The 16,013-nt window shown below is 42.2% G+C and overlaps 1 protein-coding gene across 3 annotated transcripts in view; it reads right to left on the bottom strand.

Annotated features, from left to right (window-relative positions):
- The window catches only part of LOC110507730 (calcium-binding protein 8), a 107,132-nt gene that overhangs the window by 80,492 nt on the left and 10,627 nt on the right, over positions 1-16,013 (bottom strand). For all 3 annotated transcript variants that reach the window (XM_021587930.2, XM_021587929.2, XM_036965480.1), the window contains exon 2: positions 2,900-3,024. In XM_021587930.2, the coding sequence (XP_021443605.2) occupies positions 2,900-3,017 (118 nt within the window). In that variant the 5' untranslated portion in view covers positions 3,018-3,024. The remainder of the gene's footprint in view (positions 1-2,899; positions 3,025-16,013) is intronic.

Raw genomic sequence — 16,013 nt, 5'->3', positions numbered from 1 at the left:
TTAGGGCAGTGTGCAGTGTGGTTGAGATTTCATCGTCTGTGGATCTATTTGGGCGGAAAGCACATTGGAGTGGGTCTAGGGTGTCAGGTAGGGTGGAGGTGATATGGTCCTTGACTAGTCTCTCAAAGCACTTCATGATGACGTTTAGCTCAGTTACCTTAACTTTCTTGGGAACAGGAACAATGGTGGCGCTCTTAAAGCATGTGGGAACAGCAGACTGGGATAAAGATTGATTGAATATGTCCGTAAATACACCAGCTAGCTGGTCTGCGCATGCTCTGAGGGCGCGGCTGGGATGCCGTCTGGGCCTGCAGCGAGGGTTAACACGTTTAAATGTTTTACTCACGTCGGCTGCAGTGAAAGAGAGTCCACATGTTTTGGTTGCGGGCCGTGTCAGTGGCACTATATTGTCCTCAAAGCGGGCAAAAAAGTTATTTAGTCAGCCTGGGAGCAAGACATCCTGGTCCGTGACGGGGCTGTTTTTTTTTTTGTTGTAATCCGTGATTGACTGTAGACCCTGCCACATACCTCTTGTGTCTGAGCCATTGAATTGCGACTCTACTTTGTCTCTATACTGACGCTTAGCTTGTTTGATTGCCTTGCGGAGGGAATAGCTACACTGTTTGTATTCGGTCATGTTTCCGGTCACCTTGCCCTGGTTAAAAGCAGTGGTTCGGGCTTTCAGTTTCACGCGAATGCTGCCATCAATCCACGGTTTCTGGTTTGGGAATGTTTTAAATCGTTGCTATGGCAACGACATCTTCAATGCCCTTTCTAATGAACTCGCTCACCGAATCAGCATATTCGTCAATGCTGTTGTTGGACGCAGTGCGGAACATATCCCAATCAACGTAATGGAAGCAGTCTAGGAGCGTGGAATCAGATTGGTCGGACCAGCGTTGAACAGACCTGAGCGCGGGAGCTTCTTGTTTTAGCTTCTGTCTGTAGGCAGGGAGCAACAAAATGGAGTCGTGGTCAGCTTTTCCGAAAGGAGGGCGGGGGAGGGCCTTATATGCGTTGCGGAAGTTACAATAGCAATGATCCAAGGTTTTACCAGCCCTGGTTGCACAATCTATATCCTGATACAATATAGGGAGTCTTGTTTTCAGATTAGCCTTGTTAAAATCCCCAGCTACAATGAATGCAGCCTCAGGATATGTGGTTTCCAGTTTACATAGAGTCAAATAAAATTTGTTCAGAGCAATCGATGTGTCTGCTTGGGGGGGAATATGGGGGGCTGTGGTTATAGTCGAAGAGAATTCCCTTGGTAGATAATGCTGTCGACATTTGATTGTGAGGAATTCTAAATCAGGTGAACAGAAGGACTTGAGTTCCTGTATGTTGTTGTGACCACACCACGTCTCGTTAACCATAAACACCACGTCTCGTTAACCATAAGGCATACGCCCCCGCCCCTCTTCTGGCCACTCTACCATAAAGGCCTGATTGGGTGGAGTGCTGCAGTGATGGTTGTCCTTCTGGAAGGTTCTCCCATCTCCACAGAGGAACTCCTGGAGCTCTGTCAGAGTGACCATCGGGTTCTTGGTCACCTCCCTGATCAAGGCCCTTCTCCCCTGATTTCTCAGTTTGGCCGGGCGGCCAGCTCTACGAAGAGACTTGGCGGTTCCAAACTTCTTCATTTAAGAATGATGGAGGCCACTGTGTTATTGGGGACATTCAATGCTCCAGGAATGTTTTGGTACATTTCCCCAGATCTGTGCCTCGACATAATCCTATCTCGGAGCTCTACGGACAATTCCTTCGAACTCATGGCTTGGTTTTTGCTCTGACATGCACTGTAAACTGTGGGACCTTATGTAGACAGTTGTGTGCCTGATCATGTCCAATCAATTGAATTTACCAAAGGTGGACTCCAAAGGCACACAACACAAGGTCAATTTCAAGTCTCATAGAAAAGGGTCTGAATACTTATGTAAAAAATATATTTATATTTGTTATTTTTAATACATTTGCCCAAACCTGTTTTCGCTTTGTCATTATGAGGTATTGTTTGTAGATAGCTGAAAAAATATATATTTGATCCATTTTAGAATACGGCTGTAATGTAACAAAATACCAAATAAAAATGCATCAGAAATACATCATAAGATGATGATTTCTGTATTTTGAAAGTTACATATCTTGACAACAGGATTGCTGACAAGCAAAACATTTTGGGACTATTTCAACAATGGACAATTGAAACAAATACCAAAATATATTTTTAGGGTGGAATTTTCCTTTAATGTGGCATAATTTTATTAATACAATATTTATGGTATGAGAGCAGCTAGTGTAGTTAATCCCCCCCTCCACTATGAGCACTGTGATGTTGTTGTTTACAGCAGAGGATAGAATAATATCGATCAGGCCTGGGCTGGGTTCCACCGCCGGGCTGGCCAGTGGGGTGATTAGTTTCAGAACAACGTACACACACACACAAGATAAAAGCGTTCATAAACACAGACTCAGCTACTTCCTCTAATTAATGCCAAGGGAGAGCAAGAGCCCATTAATCAAATTCTACTTGTGCGATAAGTGATAAGAAAATTCATAGTCATAGTTTATAAAGCCAATGCTTTGTTGGCTCCAGCAACAGGGGCAAGCGGTGTTTGTAAATACATGTTTTGACTGGTCCAACCTCTGTGATTCATGGCTCAGAATACGGTCTTACTACTTATCCCATATATAGCCTACTATTTATCCTGCCCAATTCAAACACACAAACCCCGGCCTAAACTCAATCTCTCTCTATGACCCTCACCAGCCAAATCCACAGTCCCAGTCCTAATCTCTATCCCCTCTCACCAGAAACAACCAAGCCCAACCCAACCAAACCAAACCAAGCCCAAACCAACCTAGACCCAGTAGTACCAGCCCAAGCCCTGAGGAGACTCACCATCTAGCTCCTCCACAGAGATGCTGGCCAGCTGGTCACTGTCATTGTCCTCAGACAGAGAGTGACTCAGGTAGTTCCCCTTGTACAGCAGTCCTGCCGTCACATGGTGGAACGGCATCTTGTCCCTGTGTGAGAGAGAAAGGGTGGACTGATTAGTTTAGGATCAGTGAGATCTGAACGTGACAGAGAGAGAGAGAGAGAGAGAGAGAGAGAAAGAGAGAGAGAGAGCAATCAGGGGAGTGATTGAAAAAGCTTGTTCCACTTTCTCCAACGCACAAGTGGTTATCTCCACCCTGCTACCAAGAAAATACTTTCAGCCTGCCACCATACAGCGGGTGAATGCAAGCATTTCGCGAGACTGTGTCTCAAAACCTAATGTATACCCACCACTCCACCCTGCCTTTACAACCAGGTCCACCTCTGCAAGGCAGCAATCTCAGCTTTTGCCAGGACCCTGAAGGACGTCACCTTCAACCGAAGCCCCAGCAACTCACACAGGAGCAACAGAGCAACGTACACCCCGCCCAGACCAGTGAGACGCCCTCCCAGACCAGCGAGACCCCCCCCTCTGCATTGAGAGAACCCAGACCAAGAGGACCTACACCCAGACCACAGCATCACCAGCCACACCCCAAACAGCTAAGACCACCTCAAGCAACGCTGGCCACAGCCTATATAGGCCCCCCCTTCTGCCCACCCCATGCTCCCGTCCCTGTGGCAAGGACCTCAACATGACAGCAGGACATATGCCCAAGCCATGAGAAGAGCAACAGGCCTAACCCCAACTATTACACCCACCCAAGCCACATCCTGCAACCTAAGAGGTATGTATCAGATGCTCAACATGCTCTGCTCACACCTACTTTGATGGTCCGGCCCTAAACCACACAAAAACAACACTAGACACTATGGAACACAACGCTTTTACTATGACATCCTGGAATATACAAGGTTTGAGGTCTAAAGTATAAAGGAGACGGACCCACTGGTTGCCCTCTAGGTTACAGAGAGCTGGTAGTCCCATCCACCAAACTACCAGGTATGAAATTGGGAAGAGATGCAGGGGGTATGCTCATTTGGTAAAGAGCAGACTTAACCCACTCTGTTGAATTAGTCAAAACAGGAACATTTTACATCTGCCTCAAAATTAATAAGGATATTATCTCAACAGAGAAAAAATTCCTTGTGTGCTACCCATGTCCCCCCAATAAAATTCCCATACTTTATTGATGACAGCTTCTCCATCCTAAAGGGGGAGATCAACAATTTCCAGGCTCAGGGACATGTACTAGTCTGTGGTGACCTAAATACCAGAACTGGACAATAACCGGACACCCTCAGCACATAGGGGGACAAACACCTACCTGGAGGTGACAGCATTCCCTCCCCCATATGCCCCCATAGAAACAACTATGACCAACAAAAACGGGTCACAACTACTGCCGCTCTGTCGGATGCTGGGTATGTACATAGTCAATGGTAGGCTTCAAGGGGACTCCTTTGGGAGGTACACCTATAGCCCATCTCTTGGCAGTAGTACTGTAGACTACTTTATCACTGACCTCAACCAAGAGTCTCTTAGAGCGTTCACAGTCAGTCCACTGACCCCCCTATCAGACCACAGCAAAATCACACTCTACATGAACAGAGCTATGCTCAATCATGAGGCATCAAAGCCAAAGAAACTAAATAATATTAAGAAATGCTGTAGATGGAAGTAAATTAGTATGGAAATCTACCAAAAAACTACTAGGCAACAAGAAATGTAATCCCTTCTAGACAATTTCTTGATAAAAAGGGTTTTACTGTAATAATGAAGATGTAAACCTGGCAGTAGAAAACCTAAACGGTATATTTGACATCTCAGCTTCCCTATCAAATAAAAAAAATTCAAGCAGACAACCTAAGAAAATTAGCAACTTTGACAAATGGATTGATGAAGAATAAAAAAACCTAAGAAAGAAATTGAGAAACCTACCCAACCAAAAATATAGAGATCCTGATTCACCTGAGCCTACGCCTTCACTATGGTGAATCACTGAAACAATACTGAAATACACTACGGAAAAAGAAGGAACAGCACACCAGAAATCAGCTCAATGTAATTGAAGAATCCATACAATCTAACCACTTCCGGGAAAATGTGAAAACTCTAAACAAACAAAAACACGAAGAGTTATCTATCCAAAACAGAGATGTATGGATAAACCACTTCTCCAATCTGTTTGGGTCTATAACAAAGAACAAACAGCAAAAGCATATACATGATCAAATACAAATCTTAGAATCAACTTTTTAAGGACTACCAGAACCTACTGTATTCTCCAATTACATTGAATGAACTACAGGACAAAATACAAACCCTCCAACCCAAAAAGACCTGTGGGGTTGATGGTATAAATGATAAAATATACAGACCACAAATTCCAATTGGCTATACTTAAACTCTTTAACATCATCCTCCGCTCTGGCATCTTCCCCAATATTTGGAACCAAGGACTGATCACCCCAAGACAAATTTGACCACAATAACAGCAACCGTGGGAAAATCCTCTGCATTATCATTAACAGCAGACTCATACATTTCCTCAGCAAAAACAAACTACTGAGCAAATGTCAAAATGTATTTTTACCAAATTACCGTACGACAGACCACATATTTCCCCTGCACACCCTAATTGACAAACAAACAAACCAAAACAAAGACAAACAAAGACATGTTTTTTTTATTTCAAAAAAGCTTTTGTCTCAATTTGGCTTGAGGGTCTGGTACACAAATTGATGGAAAGTGGTGTTGGGGGAAAAACATACGACATTATAAAATCCATGTACACAAACAACAAGTTTGCGGTTAAAATGAGCAAAAAACACATTTCTTTCCACAGGGCCGGGGGTTGAGACAGGGATGCAGCTTAAGCCCCACCCTCTTCAACATATATTTCAACAAAATGGCAAGGGCACTAGAACAGTCTGCAGCACCCGGCTTCACCCTACTAGAATCTGAAGTCAAATGTCTTCTGTTTGCTGATGATCTGGTGCTTCTGTCCCCTACCACGTAGGGCCTACAGCAGCATCTACATCTTCTGCACAGATTCTCTCAGACCTGAGCCCTGACAGTAAATCTCAATAAGACAAAAGTAATGGTTTATATTATTAGTTACTATGCTGTTACTAAGCAGTAATGTATAACGGAAGTGTTGTGTTACTATACCTAAAAGAAAATGCACATGGGCACTATTGGGCCGGGGCTGTATAGCACGAGAGGTTTTGACTAAGCAAAACAAACTGTACTCCCGTCTCCTGCCTGGTCATTTCTCCACAACACAAATTCTACACCCACCTCAAAGGAAGCGATTCTCAAACCTTTCATAACATAGCTATCACCTACAGAGAAATTAACCTGGAGAAGAGCCCCCTAAGCGAGCTTGTCCTGGGTGTAACGTTCGTCGTTAAGGGTAGACCAAGGCGCAGAGTGATTTGAGTTCATCATATTTTATTAAAATGTGAACCAGCAAAAAAATACAATAAACAATTCAACGAACGAAAAGCTTCTTCGTGTAAAAATACATGCAACCAAACAAAGACAAGATCCCACAACTGAAGGTGGGAAAAAGGGCTGCCTAAGTATGACCCCCAATCAAAGACAACGATAGACAGCTGTCTCTGATTGGGAGCCATACTAGGCCAACAAAGAAAAAGAAAACATAGATATACAAAATCTAAAGTACCCACCCTAGTCACACCCTGACCTAACCAAAATATAGAGAATAAACAGAGATCTCTAAGGTCAGGGCGTGACACTGGGGCTCTGTTCACAAACATAACCCGCAGAGACCCAGGACAGCAACACAATTAGACCCAACCAAATCACGAGAGAGAAAAAAATACTTGACACATTGGAAAGAAATTACAAAAAAACAGTGCAAACTAGAATGCTATTTGGCCCTAAACAGAGAGTACAGTGGTATAATCCCTGACCACTGTGACTGACCCAAAATTAAGGAAATCTTTGACTATGTATAGACTCAGTTAGCATAGCCTTGCTATTGAGAAAGGCCGCAGAGGGAAGATCTAGCTCTCAAGAGAATAAAGGTTATGTGCACACTGCCCACAAATGAGGTGGACACTGAACTGCACTTCCTAACCTCCTGCCAAATGTATGACCATATTAGAGACACATATTTCCCTCAGATTACACAGACCCACAAAGAATTTGAAAACAAATACAATTTTGATAAACTCCCATATCTTTTGGGTGAAATACCACAGTGTGCAATCACAGCAGCAAAATTTGTGGCCTGTTGCCACAAGAAAAGGGCAACCAGTGAAGAACAAACACCATTGTAAATGCAACCTATATTTATGTTTATTTATATTCCCTTTTGTACTTTAACTATTTGCACATCATTACAACACTGTATATAGACATAATATGACATTTTAAATGTATTTATTATTTTGGAACTTTTGTGAGTGTAATGTTTACTGTACATTTTTTATTGTTCATTTAAATTTTGTTTATTATCTATTTCACCTGCTTTGTCAATGTAAACACATGTTTCCCTTGCCAATAAAGACCCTTAAATTGAATTGGCGAGAGAGAGAGAGAGAGAAATATATCTAATGTTGTGTCACTGTAACGATTCTCTTCTTGTGAAGTAGAGGCGGACCAAAGCGCAGCGTGGTGGTTGTTCATTGTAATTTATTGACGACACTATACATGAACAAACTAACGAAAAAACAAGAAACGTGAGAACTCAAAACAGCCCTGTCTGGTGCAAACACAAAAACAGGAACAATCACCCACAAACACACAGTGAAACCCAGGCTACCTAAATATGGTTCCCAATCAGAGACAATGACGAACACCTGCCTCTGATTGAGAACCATATCAGGCCGAACATAGAACTAGACAAACTAGACATGAAACATAGAATGCCCACTCAGATCACACCCTGACCAACCACAACATAGAAATATACAAAGTAAACTATGGTCAGGGTGTGACAGTCACATGATTTGTAAAACAACAGGTGTAAACTAACCGTGAAACGCTTACTCCCGACAATGCAGAGAAAAAAAAAAAAATGATTTAAAAAATAATAACACAATGAAAAAATATACAATGAGTAACTTGAGTAATTGAGGTAGATACAGTGCCTTGCGAAAGTATTCGGCCCCCTTGAACTTTGCGACCTTTTGCCACATTTCAGGCTTCAAACATAAAGATATAAAACTGTATTTTTTTGTGAAGAATCAACAACAAGTGGGACACAATCATGAAGTGGAACGACATTTATTGGATATTTCAAACTTTTTTAACAAATCAAAAACTGAAAAATTGGGCGTGCAAAATTATTCAGCCCCCTTAAGTTAATACTTTGTAGCGCCACCTTTTGCTGCGATTACAGCTGTAAGTCGCTTGGGGTATGTCTCTATCAGTTTTGCACATCGAGAGACTGACATTTTTTCCCATTCCTCCTTGCAAAACAGCTCGAGCTCAGTGAGGTTGGATGGAGAGCATTTGTGAACAGCAGTTTTCAGTTCTTTCAACAGATTCTCGATTGGATTCAGGTCGGGACTTTGACTTGGCCATTCTAACACCTGGATATGTTTATTTTTGAACCATTCCATTGTAGATTTTGCTTTATGTTTTGGATCATTGTCTTGTTGGAAGACAAATCTCCGTCCCAGTCTCAGGTCTTTTGCAGACTCCATCAGGTTTTCTTCCAGAATGGTCCTGTATTTGGCTCCATCCATCTTCCCATCAATTTTTACCATCTTCCCTGTCCCTGCTGAAGAAAAGCAGGCCCAAACCATGATGCTGCCACCACCATGTTTGACAGTGGGGATGGTGTGTTCAGCTGTGTTGCTTTTACGCCAAACATAACGTTTTGCATTGTTGCCAAAAAGTTCAATTTTGGTTTCATCTGACCAGAGCACCTTCTTCCACATGTTTGGTGTGTCTCCCAGGTGGCTTGTGGCAAACTTTAAACAACACTTTTCATGGATATCTTTAAGAAATGGCTTTCTCCTTGCCACTCTTCCATAAAGGCCAGATTTGTGCAATATATGACTGATTGTTGTCCTATGGACAGAGTCTCCCACCTCAGCTGTAGATCTCTGCAGTTCATCCAGAGTGATCATGGGCCTCTTGGCTGCATCTCTGATCAGTCTTCTCCTTGTATGAGCTGAAATTTAGAGGGACGGCCAAGTCTTGGTAGATTTGCAAGGGTCTGATACTCCTTCCATTTCAATATTATCGCTTGCACAGTGCTCCTTGGGATGTTTAAAGCTTGGGAAATATTTTTGTATCCAAATCCGGCTTTAAACGTTTTCACAACAGTATCTCGGACCTGCCTGGTGTGTTCCTTGTTCTTCATGATGCTCTCTGCGCTTTTAACGGACCTCTGAGACTATCACAGTGCAGGTGCATTTATACGGAGACTTGATTACACACAGGTGGATTGTATTTATCATCATTAGTCATTTAGGTCAACATTGGATCATTCAGAGATCCTCACTGAACTTCTGGAGAGAGTTTGCTGCACTGAAAGTAAAGGGGCTGAATAATTGTGCACGCCCAATTTTTCAGTTTTTGATTTGTTAAAAAAGTTTGAAATATCCAATAAATGTCGTTCAACTTCATGATTGTGTCCCACTTGTTGTTGATTCTTCACAAAAAAATACAGTTTTATATCTTTATGTTTGAATCCTGAAATGTGGCAAAAAGGTTGCAAAGTACAAGGGGGCCGAATATTTTCGCAAGGCACTGTATGTACATACAGGTAGGGACTAGGCGACAAGATAAACAGAAGCAGCAGCGTATGTGATGACTCAAAGGGCCAATGCAGATAGTCCGGGTAGCTATTTCGTTAACTACACAGAACAAAAATATAAACACAACATGCAACAATTTCAAAGATTTTACTGAGTTCATACAAGGAAATCAGTCAATTTAAATTAATTAGGCCTTAATGGATTTCAAATGACTGGGAATAAAGATTTGCATCTGTTGGTCACATCCACCTTAAAAAAAAGGTTTGGATCAGAAAACCAGGCATTACCTGGTGTGACCACCATTTGCCTCATGCAGTGTGACACATCTCCTTCACATAGAGTTGATCAGGCTGTTGATTATGGCCTGTGGAATGTTGTCCCACTCCTCTTCAATGGCTGTGGGAAGTTGCTGGATATTGGAACGGGAACACGCTGTTGTACACGTTGATCCAGAGCATCCCGAACATGCTCAATGGGTGACATGTCGGGTGAGTATGCAGGCCATGGAAGAACTGGGACATTTTCAGCTTCGAGGAATTGTGTACAGATCCTTGCGATATAGGGCTTATGCTGAAATATGAGGTGATAGCACCAGATGAATAGCACGACAACAGGAAAATTCCCTTAGATAAAATGCAATTGTGTTCATAGTCCCCAGCTTATGCCTGCTCATACCATAACCACAACACCATCATGGGGCATTCTGTTCACAACGTTGACATCAGCAAACCGCTCGCCCACACGACATACACATGGTCTGCGGTTGTGAGGCCAGTTGGGTGTACTGCCAATTGCACGCTCCCTCAAAATTTTAGACATCTGTGGCCTTTTTAATGTCACATGCACAAGGAGCACCTGTGTAATGTTCATGCTGTTTAATCAGTTTATTGATATGCCACCACTGTCAGATGGATGGATTGTCTTGGCAAAGGAGAAATGCTCACCAACAGGGATGTAAACAAATGTGTGCACAAAATTAGAGATAAAAAATATTTTGTGCGTATGGAACATTTTGGGATCTTTTATTTCAGCTCATGAAACATGGGACCAACACTTTGCATGTTGCGTTTATAATTTTGTTCAGTATATTTAACCAACTATTTAGCAGTGTTATGGCTTTGGGTAGAAGCTGTTCAGGGTCCTGTTGGTTCCAGACTTCGTTCATCGGTGCCGCTTGCAGTGCGGTAGCAGAGAGAACAGTCTATGATTTTGGTGGCTGGAGTCTTTGACAATTTTTGGGGCCTTCCTCTGACAACGCCTGGTATGGAGGTCCTGGATGGCAAGGAGATTGGCCCCTGTGATGTACTGGACCGTACGCACTACCCTCTGTAACGGCTTACAGTCAGATACCAAGCGGTGATGCAGCCAGTCAATATGCTAATGGTGCAGCTGTAGACATTTTTGAGGATCTGAGAGCCCATGACAAATATTTTCAGCCTCTTGAGGGGGAAAAGGTGTTGTCGTGCCCTCTTCACTACTGTGTTGGTGTGTTTGGACCATGCTAATTCCTTAGTGATGTGGACACTGAGGAACTTGAAGCTCTCAACCCACTCCACTACAGCCCTGTCGATGTGGATGGGGGCGTGCTCAGCTCTCCGCTTCCTGTAGTCCACGGTCAGCTCCATTGTCTTGCACCCCTGAGGGGCCCCCGTGTTGAGATAGAGAGTGAAGAACAACAAAGAGAGAGGAAAGAAAGGAAACAAGAGAGAGAGAGAGAGGAAAAGAGAGTGCAGTCATTAGACTAGAGCTCCTGTCTGTCTGCCCAAGTGCCCATACAACAAGCTGTAACCCAAACATGGCTGACCTCTATCATTAGCCTGCAGTACATGGTGCTGAACGTGATGAAGAGGAAACACTGGCACTGCCAGTTCATCTGAATAGCAGTAATTATAGCAGGTTAGGGGAAGTGAGGGCTGGAGTTACTGAGGCTTCTCTGAGCCTGCACCGTCTACATCAGATAGTCTGTGAGCTTAGAGACTCACTATGCTGCTGCTCACACAAGCCTACTGATGGTCTTCAACAGTGAGTTAGTGGGATATGTTACTAGAAAGATAAACAACATGCTGAGTCCAAAGTTGACCCTTAATTGGAGACTGAGAACTATCTTGAGTTACCTTTTTCCCACGTGATATAATCAAAACACACAATACAAACCAAACGAACAAAAAGTGACGATGTCCATATTTTCAGATGCCAAAGTAGTAGTTACACTCTCCCACTCGCAGCTTCAGGAATGGCTGAAGAATTGTAACATTTACCTGGAGCTAACTCTGCAAATAGCACTGCTGGTTGACTTGAAAAGCCATAGTCAGTCGATCAATAATATAATAATAATCTTAGCAAAAATGTTTATCTTCAATTTACAATCCATAGAAACTATGAGAATAGAAAGATTCAGAACTTTTGTGAAACATCACAGCACAATTGAAAAATATATGGGAATTAGAAATCAAAACTGGATGGTTTTCAGAGATAGATGGGAGGGGTTGAGGGTAGCTAAACATTTTTTTTTTTTAAAGATTACTAATGTAAAATATACTGTGTCTGTAAAAATGTTATATACTGAACAAAAATATAAATGCACAAAAATATAAATGCAACATGCAACAATTTCAATGATTTTACTGAGTTTCAGTTCATAAGGAAATCAGTCAATTTAAATAAATTAATTAGGCCCTAATCTATATGGATTTCACATGACTGGGCAGGGATGCAGCCACCCACTTGGGATAAAGGCCCACCCATTGGGGAATCAGAATGAGTGTACCCTACAAAAAGGCTTTATTACAGACATAAATACTCCTCAGTTTCATCAACTGTTCAGGAGGCTGGTCTCAGACGATCCCGCAGGTGAAAAAGGCGAATGTGGAGGTCGTGGGCTGGCGCGGTTACACGTGGTCTGTGGTTGTGAGGCCAGTTGGACGTACTGCCTAATTCTCTAAAATGATGTTGGAGGCTTATGGTAGAGAAATTAACATTAAATGATCTGGCAACAGCTCTGGTTGACATTCCTGCAGTCAGCATGCCAATTGCACGCTCCATCAAAACTTGACACATCTGTGGCAGTGTGTTGTGTGACAAAACTGCACATTTTAGAGTGGCCTTTTATTGTCTCCAGCACAAGGTACACCTGTGTAATGATCATGCTGTTTAATCAGCTTCTTGATATTTCACACCTGTCAGGTGAATGGATTATTTTGGCAAAGGAGAAATGCTCACGAACGGGGATGTAAACAAAATTTGAGAGAAATAAGCCTATGTGCATATGGAACATTTCTGGGATCTTTTATTTCAGCTAAAGCATAGGACTGCTGCGTTTATATTTTTGTTCAGTATAGTATGTATAAAATGGAAATGGAAGCCTACGTATTGTTGTCCATTAGTTTACTTCAATTAGCGGAGGGTTGGTAGGGTTAGGGGAAAATAATAAAGAAGGAAAATATATTTAATAATAAAATACAGTATATATTTAAATTAATATATATTTACAAAAAAATATATATATGGGGGATTGGAAATGTTGCAGACAACGACATTGATAGAAGCCACAATCTTTGCACTTTAAGATATCAGCTGATGTAAGAAGGGCTTTATAAATACAGTGCCTTGCGAAAGTATTCGGCCCCCTTGAACTTTGCGACCTTTTGCCACATTTCAGGCTTCAAACATAAAGATATAAAACTGTATTTTTTTGTGAAGAATCAACAACAAGCGGGACACAATCATGAAGTGGAACGACATTTATTGGATATTTCAAACTTTTTTAACAAATCAAAAACTGAAAAATTGGGCGTGCAAAATTATTCAGCCACTTTACTTTCAGTGCAGCAAACTCTCTCCAGAAGTTCAGTGAGGATCTCTGAATGATCCAATGTTGACCTAAATGACTAATGATGATAAATACAATCCACCTGTGTGTAATCAAGTCTCTGTATAAATGCACCTGCACTGTGATAGTCTCAGAGGTCCGTTAAAAGCGCAGAGAGCATCATGAAGAACAAGGAACACACCAGGCAGGTCCGAGATACTGTTGTGAAGAAGTATAAAGCCGGATTTGGATACAAAAAGATTTCCCAAGCTTTAAACATCCCAAGGAGCACTGTGCAAGCGATAATATTGAAATGGAAGGAGTATCAGACCACTGCAAATCTACCAAGACCTGGCCGTCCATCTAAACTTTCAGCTCATACAAGGAGAAGACTAATCAGAGATGCAGCCAAGAGGCCCATGATCACTCTGGATGAACTGCAGAGATCTACAGCTGAGGTGGGAGACTGTCCATAGGACAACAATCAGTCGTATATTGCACAAATCTGGCCTTTATGGAAGAGTGGCAAGAAGAAAGCCATTTCTTAAAGATATCCATAAAAAGTATTGTTTAAAGTTTGCCACAAGCCACCTGGGAGACACACCAAACATGTGGAAGAAGGTGCTCTGGTCAGATGAAACCAAAATTGAACTTTTTGGCAACAATGCAAAATGCTATGTTTGGCGTAAAAGCAACACAGCTCATCACCCTGAACACACCATCCCCACTGTCAAACATGGTGGTGGCAGCATCATGGTTTGGGCCTGCTTTTCTTCAGCAGGGACAGGGAAGATGGTTAAAATTGATGGGAAGATGGATGGAGCCAAATACAGGACCATTCTGGAAGAAAACCTGATGGAGTCTGCAAAAGACCTGAGACTGGGACAGAGATTTGTCTTCCAACAAGACGATGATCCAAAACATAAAGCAAAATCTACAATGGAATGGTTCAAAAATAAACATATCCAGGTGTTAGAATGGCCAAGTCAAAGTCCAGACCTGAATCCAATCGAGAATCTGTGGAAAGAACTGAAAACTGCTGTTCACAAATGCTCTCCATCCAACCTCCCTGAGCTCGAGCTGTTTTGCAAGGAGGAATGGGAAAAAATGTCAGTCTCTCGATGTGCAAAACTGATAGAGACATACCCCAAGCGACTTACAGCTGTAATCGCAGCAAAAGGTGGCGCTACAAAGTATTAACTTAAGGGGGCTGAATAATTTTGCACGCCCAATTTTTCAGTTTTTGATTTGTTAAAAAAGTTTGAAATATCCAATAAATGTCATTCCACTTCATGATTGTGTCCCACTTGTTGTTGATTCTTCACAAAAAAATACAGTTTTATATCTTTATGTTTGAAGCCTGAAATGTGGCAAAAGGTCGCAAAGTTCAAGGGGGCCGAATACTTTCGCAAGGCACTGTACATTTCATCTGATTTGAATCTATCTGCAATAATAATGCTGATCTACTCCCCCATAAAAAAGTAATAATAAATAATCTCTCCCACTGTGATGCCAGCATAACAAGGGGGTATGTTTTCCTATTCATTATTGAATAAATCGAAGCCCAGGGGTATCACAGAACAGAAAATAAAAACAGGGAGCGAGAGAGAGCGCAGGGGATTTGGGCGCAAGCACTTCCTTGCTCTAATTAGCTTCTGTTTTGATTAGACACTGAGAGGAGGATGGGGGGACGCCTCTTGAAACTGAATGAGGAGTTAAAAGAAAGAGGCTATGTGTGATATAAACATTTTAAAATCCACTGTACCACTCAGAACCATGTAGCTCATAGGCCAAAGGGCTACACTTTCTCAGCTGAACACTCCCCCAACCAACACTCTCAATTGAGGGACTTTTGTCATGGTTTGGCTTGCAACCACTCTCCAGCTGAGCAATGTGTGACATGCTCTGTATGGTTTCCAGCTTGAGAGACATCCACCCCACTTACTGTAAACCTATAGCTACCTCCTACATCTATACCTTACTTCCCTAACCACACAGTCACCTCATTTTCTCTACGTCCTGGGTTCAGATACGTATGACAGTACAAGCAGTGTTGTTGCACTCAGTGGAACGAACAAGGCCCTATAATTGCAATAGCTATGCTCGTCATACCAACACGTTAATGGAACACACATCCCTCGTCAGAATGTAAAGTTGAGGAGAATAATAGTAGAGAGAATTATTTATTTCAGCTTTTATTTATTTCATTACAATGCCAGTGGGTCAGACGTTTACATACACTCAATTAGTATTTGGTAGCATTGCTTTTAAATTGTTTAACTTGGGTCAAATTTTTCGGGTAGCCTTCCACATGGTTCCCACAATAAGTGGGTGACTTTTGGCCCATTCCTCCTGACAGAGTGTCACGTTCTGACCTTAGTTCCTTTGTTTTGTCTTTGTTTAGTATGGTCAGGGCGTTAGTTGGGGTGGGCAGTCTGTTTGTTTTTCTATGTTGGTTTCTGTGTTCGGTCTAGTATGGTTCTCAATCAGAGGCCGATGTCGTTAGTTGTCTCTGATTGAGAATCA

Source organism: Oncorhynchus mykiss, chromosome 27 (genome assembly GCF_013265735.2).
Source record: "Oncorhynchus mykiss isolate Arlee chromosome 27, USDA_OmykA_1.1, whole genome shotgun sequence".
Classification (NCBI taxonomy): domain Eukaryota; kingdom Metazoa; phylum Chordata; class Actinopteri; order Salmoniformes; family Salmonidae; genus Oncorhynchus; species Oncorhynchus mykiss.
This window is presented reverse-complemented; position numbering and strand designations above follow the sequence as displayed.